At 39.8% G+C, this 14,242-nt stretch overlaps 1 protein-coding gene across 10 annotated transcripts in view; it reads right to left on the reverse strand.

Annotated features, from left to right (window-relative positions):
* The window catches only part of FGGY (FGGY carbohydrate kinase domain containing), a 149,432-nt gene that overhangs the window by 83,574 nt on the left and 51,616 nt on the right, over positions 1-14,242 (reverse strand). For 9 of the 10 annotated variants that reach the window (XM_027698977.1, XM_027698980.1, XM_027698983.1 and 6 more), the window contains exon 7: positions 3,032-3,160. The exons of the other annotated variant lie outside the window; for it this stretch is intronic. In XM_027698977.1, coding sequence (XP_027554778.1) covers positions 3,032-3,160 — 129 coding nt within the window. The remainder of the gene's footprint in view (positions 1-3,031; positions 3,161-14,242) is intronic. 10 annotated transcript variants of the gene reach the window in all.

Raw genomic sequence — 14,242 nt, forward strand, 5'->3', positions numbered from 1 at the left:
TGATTAATTGAAGTCAGAGAGCAAACGAGTCCAGAACATTCTCATAACAATGAAAGCTTTGATATTTTATTAGCTAAAAATAATATAATTGCTGTTATAAGTCACTTTCACCTCTAACTTAGTTGGAATTTTTCATAGTCCAAGGGCGACTCAACATCTTTTGAAGTACCTTAAGAGACAGTAAGAATGAGAAATCTGTGCACCTCACAAAACATAAGCGAGATTTTTAGGAAAGCAGGTAAAGTTTAGCATGTGCACTTCTGGATCTGCTCCACGGTGACAAGGTATTTTAGATACTGTATAATAAATGATCTACTTTTGTTGAAACAATGCTGATGTCTTTTGAAAAGGTAAAATGTAAACAGCACTTTCATAAGGCCAGTCCCAAAGCCTGGCCTCCCATACTCACATTTTTATCTGCACAGTTTTAAATTGGTACAGTACATCAAAATGTAAGACATAACTACTCAGCTCTTGGATTTTTACTTTTCCGTAAAAGGTATCAGATGGACCAATTCAGGAGTCACACATGACCTCCACAAACACAAATACTAAATAATTCTTTATCTGTACCTTATTTTACTCAAAACTTTGAAGCCTCCATAAACTTCAGGAACCTGCCCAGCAAAACTGCACTTTATATCCAGCCAAAAGTAGACATGATCAGCATCAAAAATTATTAACACTGAAGACAAGATGTCCATCATGTCATTCTGGTTTAGCCTGCAGGACACCAAAGAGCCCTTTTCATTACTCTGCTGTTACACACTATTTTTAAAACAACCAGCAGAATGTGTTTATGAATAAGAAGAATGACACCCACTGGATGTTGCTGTCCCCCAGACTAATCTAATGCCTACTGCTCTACAGGCCATATCTTTCCAACAAATTGTACTCAGTATTTCAATACAGAAAGGGTAAGAACTAAAACATACATCAGTGCCTTTCCTAAACAGATGTTTTACATCAAATACAAGATATATTTATTTCCAATATTTTCACATTTTACTTCACTGTTTCAAATATCTCTTCTCTCTTTTCTTTTGTGCTCTTTTAAGCACTATTAAAAGATTAATATGATTTAGTGCATTGCCATCCTTAGTGTCTTTTAACCAGAACAGTTTCATTCCTCATTATATTATCTTCCTTCTCCTTTTTGCTTTTCTGTTTTACCTTCAGGAATTTCAGCTCTGTATTCTACACAGTGCAGGTAAAACTAAACTTGAAAAATATTTATATTTCTCGTTATCAACAGCTATGGATGAAGGATTTATATTTAGCATTTCAGATGTGCAGCCACACTGTTTATTCTCTTTACATACATTTGCACTCTACAGTTCTCCTTTTTCTCCTGTTGTCACTTCTGTTATCAAAATCTTTTCATTTTTACTGCCTTTTCTACTAGTTTCCCTACCTATTTATGATCCTTCCCAGACTCAAGGATGAGTTCCATCTTCAATCTTCCTCTTGTCCCAGCCTGTACTGAGCTATCGTGTGATCACCACATGGGTTCTCCCACTGCCTTCCTGACTCTTCCCTCTGTGATTCCCCTCTCCCTCTCTAACAACAACCTGGGTGTTGTGTTTTCCTTCCCCTGGCAATCATTTCAGTAGTCTGCTCATGTTTGTGGCACCATCTGGGAAAACATATTTGGATAAACAGGACTAGCATAAGCAGACTGTCTCAATCCACTGAAGCCCTTCTCTGAGGGCTGTCAGTAGTTATGTATTTCTAATGTTAGAGTTTCTTTACAGAAGTCTATAAAAAAAGGAACGGACAATTGCTCTCTATTCTTCTTTAAATTCAATTAACTGATTTCAACACATGAAACTTTCTGTGCTCTGGATCCAGTACTCACATCATGATGCCAATTAAACAAGGTCCCTCCACTGCCACATTTTCAGGTGCTCTGTGACAACCCAGTTTTGCAGTAAGTTCATTATTTCAGGTCAGTTTATTATTACATCCTTTTCCAAGAACACAGAACTGCCAAGGCACACAGTTAAACACATTTTTATGCAGTTGGGATAATAATTGACACAAATAGATTTTTAAGTCAGTCACAACAGTAGGGGCACAACACACCTACAACTATGACACTAAAGCTCAGTCCTCCTTTTTGCACATAGATCTATGTCTAATCCCTCTGAAGTGGTAAGAAAAGCAATCTGCATGATTACTAAACCTCATCAGAAACAGTGATCAGAAGCAAAGTAAAGGGATTTAAACATTTTAAAAGTTCCAGACTCCAGCTTCTAGAAGAACAAATGAGACTTAAAACAGCACAAAATATCTGAAACAAAACTGGTATTTTAGCAGATAATCATATCTCAGTTCAACCTAGAGAAAAATCCTCTGATGAGCAATAGATTTCCATTGAAAAATACTGTTTCAATAACACTGTAACTTCCTGAGGTAAGACTTTTCTCTAAACAATCAAATTCAATAACCTCAATTTCCTGCTGAAAAAGTTACACTGAATCTCTTTGTTATTGACTGCATTAAGATAAGGCTAAACTACACAGTAAGAAAATGAAGCCACTGAACCTATCAAACACATTTCAACACAGTTGAAACTGGGCACATCAAAATAGGATGCTGGAAAAGAAACAAAGTCTAAGCATCAGGCCTTAAAGCCTTGAAGCATGAATCACTTCTAAAACTAAGAAGAAAGATGAACTGTGAACATGAGGCTTCTCCCTCAGAATGCACTTTTTTATTTTTCTTGCCTATCCCCAAAGTTTTGAGCAATAGAAGATGCAAACTCTCAGCATGTTGGCATTCCAACAGAATGGTACTTGGGCTCTGGAATTCAAAGTGGAACTAGCAGAAGTTACAACTGGGAAATTCAGCTGAAAAGACAAATAACAGTGATAGCTCCTTTCTATAAATATTAGCAGTTATTGAGATGACTTTATTTTTTTTTTAAAATAGCATCAGTTGGATAAAAACAGGCTGTGAGAAAAACGGCTTTCTAAGGTTAATTCAATACATTCCCATCTCCAAGAACAGTAAACACATGAGTGAGTACCTAGTCCTCCAGCATGTGCATCAATGAGAGATGCTGCCACTGCAATCCCTTCGGGGAGACCCAGATCTTTGGCAGCTTCTGGCGTTAGACCTTTTCCAACGGCCTCTCCAGGAGACAAGACGTGGTTTCCTGGGCAGACACAAGAAAAACCAAACACCTGTCAATTTACTAAACAGAAAAACCAACGTGTATGTTATTACAAGAACTCCCTTCCTCTCCCTCAAGTCAGCCTGGGATTCATAAAACAAAGAAGTGCATCAAAGAACTCAGTGGGATGGAGAAGGATCTTTCATTATCTGTCTGTACATTAAACACAACCAGGCTGGATCGGGCTGTCCCATAGCAATTTAGAAGTTCAAAAGCATTCAATGTCCTATCTTGCCACAGAGAAAGATTTCACCACAAGCAATTAAATTCTACTTGGCATCTTTCCAGGAGATATGAAATGCAGAAATCCCAGATTCCTGGGGCAGTTGCTGCCTGGGCTGCCTGAGCCACTCTCTGGGCATGGGAAGGAGACTCGGCTCAGTCCATGCTCACAAATGAACACTGCACCTGTTGCACAAGGAACAGGCCAATTTTTTTTCCATTTCCACCCCTTCCAGCAGTTACTACTAGGAATAATGTGGCTATAGCAACAGAAACTCTGAAAAAGAAACTGGCTTAAGCAGCAAATTCCTCCTGTTGCAGCTGTACTTCCTCACAGACTTAAATAATGTCTTTTTGAGCCTTCCCTGGCCTTGTGCAGTGTGAAGAAGGCAGGGAACACAACCCCTCCCTCCCAGCCCTGTCACTGGGGAGCCCAGGGGCAGGTCCTGCCTGCATTTCCCTCCACTGCCATAACACACATCCAGTTCTGTCTTCTGAAAAGAGACTGTTCCAATAAGTAAATCACGGTGATAGAGGCTGCTCAGACCTTAGAAGAACAAATCTAGATTCATTAAACTATCAGAAGTTAAGGACACCCCCGAGAGTCTCCTCTCAGGCTGCCGATAACCCCAGCCAGTGAGACCAGCAGCTCCTGGGAATGCACACACTCCACTATTTATCTGAAGGTTTGGGGGTGGGAGGCAGAGAAAGGCTCAGTGGGAGCTCCCAGAGATCTCCCTGCCAGCGCCAGGGCTTTCAGTACATTATCTGTAGCGTTTACTAAATTCAACACATCTGGGCAGAGTTGGCAAACTCCTTTTTAAAATACAATCCTATTTTCAGGGTCAATTCTATTGCGAATGTCATACCTAAAGCACATTCTGATGTTTAGAAAGGACACAACAATCCTGCACAACAGACATTAATTAAGAGGAATAGCACATCGTAACATATCAGGAATACACTAATTCCCATGAGTGTGAACTTCTAGAAATGCAGTTATACTGCCTTGTTAGATGAAAAGATTATGGTATTAAATTCACAGGTCTTCGGTTTTTCATATCACTTTGCTGTAAATGGTGTTGGTTCTTCAGTTTAAGAATTCACATTCCCCTTCTGCCTACTTCCTGAGGAATGCAGTGTATGGAGCACTTTGGGATCACACAGCACACACAACTTCATGGTATGAAGTTCATTTCTCCTGGAATTTCTATTCTATTGACAGTCACACACCACTGAGCCTGAAATTCCAGACTGAATCTCACACTGGAAATTTAAAACAAGTCTATATAGCCCGAATTTTTGCACTTGACTTTGGTTTATATTCAAATATTGGGGGCAATAACCAAACTTCACCATTAAGCTTCTACAGAAGGATGTGATGACATTACATGACCTCCTCACAGGAAAAGAAGTCTGTATTTTATCAATTTTATACTTCATTAATTACTTATTTTAAAATCAAAACATTGTGCTATCTTTTTCAAGAGGTGTATCTTTTGCATTGTTTCCCAATAAGTCGGAGTGCAGAATGTTTATCTTTAAAAGAATTCTGTATTATCTTTCTGGCTTTTTTTTTAAGACATTGGAGAAAAATACCAGTAAACTAAAGCTGTTTGCTTCTCCTCACATACAAAGACCCTGCAGGTGGGAGGAAGTTCAAAAGAGTTCAGGCAGCTAAACCCACATCTTTTTGTTCAGAATCAGTTGCCTGACCTGAAAGCACACAAATATGATGTATATACAGCATGAGATGAAGTCAACTTGAAATAAAACCTCTTTCCAGGCACTCCATTCCATGGCTGACTTGTTTATATCAGTCATACTAGTCAAACATTTCAGTGTCTAATTACTATACCCCATTTTAGAGATCAGAGCTACTATCACATAAAATCTTTTCCTAGCAGCTTCTCAATTACTGTATTTCTAGTTAATAAGCATTGAGGGAGCAATTTCAGAGATAAAGATAATCCTCTCTTCTACAGCAGCAGAAGAAATGAGCCTATAGATTCCTTTGGTACTGGTTTTATATCAGAATGACCAGCAGCACTGCTATCCCACATGGCAGTGAAGTGTGTGAGAATGTGCAGGGATGGGCTTCTTGAAGATGTAGCATCATCGTCTTGTATTTTGAACAAAATAATTAATACTAGAGTCTTCCCACATGTTTTAGGAGTCAAAGTACACCTGAACAAATATTCCTTGACTGAAAGCACTTCCCAGCAGTCAGAAGTCACCCATGACAGGGATTGCAAAGGGGAGTCTCCTGGGTCACACAACAGCCGGGGAGTGCAGAAAAGAGGTGCCAGAAAATGGGTGCACAAGGAGAGGATTCTGACTCTGTCCCTCTACTTCATACTTCCAGCTTTAGAGACCAATGCAAGCTCTGCTACACCCATACAACGTGTTCACAAGGAGCTTTGTAAAAGGGAAGGAGCAAGATCTGCCTGGCCACTCTTTCTGCATTACAGAATTTGCCTCCCCACAAGTGGGAAAAAGTATGTGGAATGGGCACTGAACCACATGGGTAGAGACCTGGGAAGGGAATTATAATTCTCATGGTTTAATCTTCACTGAAAAACTGGAAAATTCAGCTAGGCATCAGTATTAGAATCTGTAAATGTAAAGTTATTAAATGATAAAACATACAAAAAGTAACCAGTGAGGAGCCACAATTAAAAGTGAAGTGTTTGAAACTGCATTCCAGTACCAGATTGGGAGGGAGGGGACAGATTCTTACTTGAGCAAAACACAGCAGCTTTAGAAATCAAGGGACAGATACTATAAACATAAAGGTATTGTACAGCTACACACCAGCAATTCAGAGCAGGTGCTGCCACCCCTAAATCCAACCTGTCAGGGGAAAAAGAAGCTGTGGGAGGGGAAGGGAGGGAAGTGAGAGCTGCCTGCACAGAGCCGGGCAGTGAAAGCAGGGCAGGAGGCTGCATAAAGGAGGCACTGAAAGGCCCGAAACTCCTCAAGGCTCCTGCCAAAGTAAATGTATCGAGTCCTTTGTTTACAGTAGTCTCCTGTGCAAGTCATTTACCTTTGCTATAATGACTTCCAAAATTAGACCTAACCAAACAAACCCATAATGGCTGAAGCTGGAGGACTTTCTGTTTCACATTCATGCAGCTGTCTCACTAATGCAATGCCTTAATCCACAACCTTTCATTTGGGACGAGACAGGCTATTTCCAGTTATTTTTTCCCCTGTAAAGCAGCGAGTTTACAAAAGGAAAAAGCTGTCTGAATCTCTTCCTCCTCTTTTATCCTTCTTCGAAAACTTACATTAGAATTTGCTATGATCAAGCTTTGCTTAAAGAATTTCTGTGCTACCAAGGACCCTCTACCTTTTTAGGTGGTTCCCACAGGAACCAGCTATTTACAAAACACAACACACAAGGCCGATAATGCGTCTTCAGTCAACTTTAGTGATTAAAATACACTGTACTGGCTTACTAATATCTAACAGAATGAGGTACTTTAGGAAGTAGCCCTTTTTAAAACAACAAAGCCGAGCCCAGCAGGGGCCCAGCTGACTGAGCTGTGATACACTCACCCAAACAGCTTTTCATCTATCACACAGAACAGGGCTGCACTTCACATGCACTTATATTTGGCTGTGTAAGTGCTTAAAAATTCAAAAGGAATAAAATCCAAGGGAGACGTCCCTGTTCTTCACTAACTTGACACAAGCAAACTTGAATTTGGGTATATCAATCCCTTGCTGAAATCCCAGCAGCCTCAGAAAGAAACCCAGCTGGATGGTACATCCTATCCCTATTTCATAGCCCCCCAAACCGGACAACCTAAATACTTTCTGGTTTAAAAGACCATACAAAAACAGATATCCTGTTAAATAAGGGATATAGAACATGCACTGAAGAAGTTATCTAGTTAAACAAAATGGTGCTAAATAAGCACCAAAGGAAACACGATCTCAGTAAAAAGAAGCACCGTCCATTCAGATGGATCTTGTAATAGGCAATATAAGGGATTTTCCCCTTTGATGTTTTGTTCATTACAAAGCATGGAGACAAACTCCAATTTTTGTATTTTATAATAATCTCACAATGTCAAGAGTCTGCAAATAATATAAATAATATACATCATCCCAACCCTATCTCATACACAACACATTGTCAAACATCCCTCTCAATTACATACAATACTCACATCTAACTGAGATGTATATGGCTGCTTTTCTAGAATTTTTAACCCAGCTGAATAGCCAAAATAGTGCTAAGATCAGAGGAAGCAGGATAATGATGCAGACTATAAAACTATAATACTAATTTTTTCTTAGGACTGAATGCATGGTGGATAAAGGATGTTAGAAACAGTGAGATCTGGGGCTTTTTTAACCTGCGAATACCCTCCACAAAATTTCCTGGTTGGCAGTTAAAGACTTTAGCATTTCCACTGAGGAAAATCAAACTAAAATGTGATACTATAGGCTAGGTAACATAAAAGTGAGAAAAACAGTTAGTTAAACAAAACCACTTTGGCTTTCTTCAGTTCAAAATCCATCTCTGTCTACAAGAGCTGCCACAGGAGCTTGAGGTAATCTACTTTGGGTCCTTTCCATCCCAGTGTCCCACACAGCCAATGCCTTTGGCTGAACTACATCTCCACCTAATGTGTAAGTAGTTCAGGCAGACATATTAGGCTGCTAAATATTGGCAAAATCAAGCAACCTGTGTGCAGGCAGGTCCTGGTTGATTAAGCTGAACAGTAAATTGGTCAGCAGACCATTGGTGCCGACTTCAACACAGGCTGCTTGCCCCTCTTGGCCCAAGGAAAGAGAGCTGCTCCATGGATAAATGACAAGCTTTCCTGGTTAAAGGTCAAAAGAAAAAGAAAAAGAAGCATTCTGCACCACTGCATCATTAGACACGTCATGGTGGCCGTGACTGAGTTTTCTTCCCCGGATTTCAGTGAACCAGTGCAGAACGAACATCTCCTGCAGTGCCTGGTTCACTGCTCACTGTTGACAGGCCTCTGGGCACACAGCACATACATTTGATGTCTTACTAAAGGTGTACAATATGTACTTGGATGTCTTACTAAGTATCTAGTTGCAATGTATTTGCATCCAAATTCAGCTACCTGACCTTGTTATTTGTTGCAAACAATAATTTCAATAAGCTGATAATTTACATTTCTGGCACTTTACAGCACAATATTCCTCAGAGTTTCTCTAAATACAAAGATTATCAATGCAAATGACAGGAGTACTGATATACTTTCAGAGGTGCTCTGGTTTGGTACAGTACACTAAGACTGTACAGACATTTTAGCTTGTATTAATTACAGATTATTACCTAAAGGAATTTTCTTTTACTGGATACTTTTTAATAATTCACATAATAACAACTCCTCTTCAAAGAAATAATTAGCCCTTTTTAAGAACTGAAAGAAATGACAGACCAAAAATAACCTTATCAGTTACTGAAAGAACACTTTTGAATCTCCCAGCCAAGCTTCTTCCCCACCACATTCACACAGTATCCAGCTCTAACATCCGTACTGAGAAGATACCGATGCACTGTGAAGGGTTCAGAAATTAGTCAGATCAGCAATTGCAAGGATTGAGAAGTTTGACAGTTTGCCCAAGTGTTTTGGGGAGAAATCTCAAGCAGCTCAGCGTTTTTGTGCAACACAGAAAATTTCAGTGTGTGCAGGTCAAGCATGTCCCTCCGTCTGCCAGGCAGGAGGAGGAAGTCAACCTTCAGATGAAAAATAAATGTGTTCTTTAATTAATTCATTCATTTTGAGACATGACAGCAACTAACAATCAACAACCTGTAAGTCTGAAGTGGGCTCTCCATCACAGGAAATTATAAAATCAAGATTGGTTCTAAGATACACTTCAAGCTACTTCAACATTAATTTTAAGGAGTCCAACTGCCTCTGACTTGGAGGAAGTCGGCAAATTGTTTGAAATAGTCCTTCTGGTTTTGTGAATCCTGACTCATAAAGCAGACAGCACTGTTTTAAAAGTTATCCCAGCACGAGGCTGAAGCCAAAAAAAAGAAGAACAAATCGAGCCCAGGGGGAGGAAGAGTCAGGTAAAAAGAAGAAATGACCCAGCATGATTCTGAGAAATGTCTTTTTTTTCTTTCCCTTTTTTAGAACTGTACGAAAAATAAGACAAAGGATGATATCTCAGAAATTTGAATATTAAACAATCACAACAGGCTCAAAGTTTCTATGACATTTAAAAATATAAATTCAAAGAAAAAGCTCCTAGTTTTCATACCAGAAAGTTCACAAGTCCCCAGTGTCACCAGAGTAGAAGAAAATGTGATTCCCCAGATAGGCAGAGTCTGAGACCAGAACTCTACAAGTGGACAGTAGGACATTTCTTTACTATTATTTTTTGAAAGATCTAAACTTCTACCATGAGTTGTCTAAGCTATAATAGAGGAAAGGACAGCACACTTCTTGCAGCAGAGAGGAGGCAGAAGTGGAGAGGAACCACCTGCCAGCAGGACTCAACCTGATGATAAGCAGAGTGAATGATGGTCCCTTTCCCAGTGGAAGAGGAATGGGAAATGTCACCCAGGAAACGCTGTGAAGAAACTTGAGCCACCCAAGTTCAGCCTATTAAGAACAGTTACTGGAAAGAGGAAGAATATCCCAGACCAGACAGGAAAGAGAAGGCTTGGAGGTGGTGGGGGTAGATCTTATCCATGTGTGTATCAACACCTGGGGGGAGGGAGGGAGCAAAGGTGATGCAGCAAGACTCTTCTCAGAGGCACTCAGTGACACTACAACTGGGGACACACACAAACTGAAACACAGGAAACTGCACTTAGACCAAATAAAAATGTTTTTATTGGGGAAAGGTGGTCAAAACACTGGAACAAGTTGCCTGGGCAGATTTTGGAGCCTCCATGATTGGAAATACTCAAAACTCAACTGGACACAGCCCTGAACAACCTGCTGCAGCCAACCCTCCTTTGAGCAGGGGGAAGTGGACTAGATATTTTCAAGATGGCCCTTCTAACCTCAACTATTCATGTGACTCAGTGACCTCAAGATGGAAAAAGTATAAAGTAAAATAAAAATCACAGGAATGTTTATCTTTTCTGAGAAAAACTTCTAACTTCTTACTGCTGAATTATGTATTACGAAATAATGCCCGAAGCTCTGAGGAAGGAGAGACCCAAAAACCTCTTTGCACTGGGCCAGTTTCAGCTCCTTTACAGTTGCTACAGCTCTTGGACAGACTGGAATGAGAGGAGGCCAGAAAAATGTTAGCATATTTGGAACACTCTTCACTTGTAAATTCCATGGATTTTGACAGCACATAAGTGTAAATATCCTCTGATTCATCCTTTCAATTTTGTATGAAATTGTCATGTGTTGTAATTTACTGGGGAGAGCAAAAGACCAAAGAAAGACAGATAAAGGTATCTCATACTTAAGAGAACCCCTTTACCTATTATTCTCTACTATTTGCAGAGTATTTTAAAGCTTCTTGCTGCAATCCAGGTTTATGAAGAACTGGTAGCTACAATCTGACCTGAAGAAAAATATCATCATCCTTTTCTCTCAGCCTTCAAGGAAATCCCTCATATACTCCAGAGCATCTGGCATCAAAGGCCTTGGAAGAGATAGAAAACTGGCAGAACAAATGGATTGACCATTCCCTTCACAGCTGCTGCAGCATTAAGTTAATACTTATTTAATTCTCCCACCCCGGATTCAATCTCCCATTTTCAGCCTAAATGCAAACAAATGAACAGAACTTTCAAGTACTAAAACCAACCACTTCTGACAAAACACAAAAGCTAAGCAGACTCTATTTAAGTGTAAAAAGTGAGATATACAGTACCATTATTAGCTTTGTATATGGAAGGAGACACTGGGACATGCAGGAATATAACTATTCCTATAAATAACATGTTTTCTGTATTATCAATTTATTAATAAGTACTACAAATGAAAGAGCATTAGAAAAGAATGTCTAGTCTCTGAGTTATATAGATCCTTCTTTTCAGGACATTCAAAAGTGTCCAGGAACATGAAAACATCAAGCCTGCAGTCCCCAAATTCCTGGAATTAAGGGAAGAGTTACAGTTGCAAAGTGCTGGGGCTGTAAAGTAAATCCCAACCAGCTCAGTAACACCTATTCTGCAGTACCTGCAATGCTCGACATCTTCGACCCAAAAAAGACATGGTATAAAATATTACCATTCCATAAAAAAAATCATTATTTGGTCCCTTAAGTAGCCCCTGAAGTAGAAGGCTGTGGTGAAAATTTATCAGGCATTTTCCTCCAAATGGAATGTACGCTCCAATACCCAAAGAGGTCTATAGGACATGAAATTTTAACGGAATTGTTAATGTCTTTCTAGGTTTTATAATACCACAAAGAGATACTCATCATGTGCTTCCACCACAGCAGATAAATGCTAATGCCTGTAGTACACAACACTTTCAGAGTGGTTTTGAACAAAAGTCATCTTCTACTCTTGTTGGGCAAATTAACGGGATCAATAAATTTTGTAGTATGTCCAGATAAGACACTTTACCTTCACAAACTTAATCAGTAAATTCACAATGTACAGAAGGGACCACAAACAACTTATGTGGATTCCCTGAAAGGTTGGTCTGCTCTGAGAAACATAAAAAGTCAAAGGCCTGGGAATTTTCAGATGTGAACCCACGCCTTGATGTGGGAAAGGTTTGTGGAAGATCCTAAAGGTCAGATGTGAGGCTCTCCCTTATCAACAAGGTCATATGTTAAGTGAAACTGAAACCAGGAGGAGTATACTCCCTGGAACCACAAGCACCACTTTGATTACAGTAAATATATTTTCAAAGGGAAAGAAGTTTAAAAACTGATGTTTAAAAGTGTATTTATCAGAATAAAGAAATATGTCCACTAAAGAAGTTGTTCTCAGGTAACATCCATGAGTATTTCCAATGGCATGAAAGTTAAAGCTACTTCCAAAAAACAAGTCTAGTTGTAACTATTCATCTATAGTTCCCTCTGATTGGAAACAATAATAATGATTTCATTAGAGAGTAAAAAAAAAAAGTCTTTTCTGCCTCTTTTAAACTGGTAAACTCTGTATTTACTTTTGTTACAGTAAGAAATTTTTGCTAATTTTATCTTGGGACATTTTGCTTTGGTTAGAAAGAAATGATGATTAAAAGCCTGCTAATCTTTTAGGAGAGATACATGAGAAAAATGCCATTATCTCTCTTTGCAAGGGGAACGTGCAGGCACTAAAATATATCCTTGTATTTGAGCTAAACAAACCTTGAGCAGACAGACACGGACTTAGACAAGCTTGAGAACAGAAAAGGAAATTCCACTAGAATGACTTCAGACCTGTCAGGTTTTTGGTTTTGTTTTCATTTTAGGAGGAGGGTTTGAGCATGTACAATCTCCCTTCAACCTACTCCTACCTGGGTTATCTGACAAGTTTGAGTTCCTTAATCCACAACCCAGCTAAATCCACTGCTTCAAATTCCTCCCTGTCAGCTGGAGTGAGTTCTGATGTGCCTCCTGGAAGCACACACTGTCCATATGAGGTACTCACACAAATTCCCTCCTTTTGGGTGACAGGCTGCAGTTCCAGCAGCTGAGCCCATTCCCTTATGGGGCAGAACCCTGGAGCAATATTATAAACACACCTTGAGTTGAGTTTGTGCAAGGTGTGGTCCTGTGGCACTTGAGGGCTCCTGGCAGGAGGTCTGTGCAGGGATGGTGCCTCACCACCAATGTCAACGCTGTGGAATCTGTAGGAAGGAATCTTCCACCAACCAAGACCATTCCAGCTGCAGTTTGGCCAGTGCTTGATATCACTTCCCTAGTAGGTGGATCTACACTGTTCTGATTGATTTAAATTCAGTAGAGAAAAGCTGAGCTGATTCAGAGTGCTCTTCCCAAGTCTAACACTGAACACTCATCAAAACAAATCAAATTCCCCAAACGTTCATTGGAACAAAGTCACCATTCCCATTTCCCCATGTTCAGGGACACTGGTAAGATATTGGGTGGCAGAAAGCAAAGCCCATCCATAGCACACAACACTGTGGAGCAGCTTCTGGGTAGGGAGTGAGGTGCTTTGTTTTCCTTCTAAAGCCAAACCCTTCCAAGAGACTCCAGCAGGTGCAGTGTAGGAGATAAAGGAATGAAGTGGTTGCTAACTGGTTCCCACATTGGTGCAGGGAGCTCTTCACTCCCTCTTCACAGACACAGGAATGAAGGACACTCTCCTGCTATTTTGTGATTTTATCACACAGCTAAACATAATGAATGCAACATCTTCCTTTGTAAAAAAGGCAAGGTTAGACAAATGGTCAGGGAAACGAGCACATATTCTCCCTAAGGCTGGGTTTCAACATTATTATGCAAAACAGAAACTGTCCTATGCTTTGGATACACCTGAGGGAATCAGCCCCAGAATGTGAAAACTGAAGGATTTCTCAAGGTGAGCACAAGTGTTTGCTCTGCAGGAACTTCAAGTTCTGCCCTATGGTTTGGAGTTCAGATTGTGCTTCTCCAATTCCAGCCAAAACTCATCCAGGGATAGTGTGGTTATTTCTTGAAAATCAACACAATTTTCCAAGGAACTAAACCCTTTCACCATTAACTCACAAAAACATTTACATCTTGCAAGAAACACCTATCAACAGAAGTTAACTTACTGATTTATTTTGTAAACACCGTGTTTTAATGAACAGGGTAGCCTGATATTGGAAATTAATGATTTTTCTCTTGCTGAATGTTGAGCTTTATATAGATCAGTGTTATGAGGCTTCCATCACAGCAAAAGGCCCTTTTTATTAATGGCTACTTTATCATTTAAAACATGCA

The sequence above is a fragment of the Neopelma chrysocephalum genome, unplaced genomic scaffold, assembly GCF_003984885.1.
Source record: "Neopelma chrysocephalum unplaced genomic scaffold, ASM398488v2 Primary Assembly neopelma1_135, whole genome shotgun sequence".
Classification (NCBI taxonomy): Eukaryota; Metazoa; Chordata; class Aves; order Passeriformes; family Pipridae; genus Neopelma; species Neopelma chrysocephalum.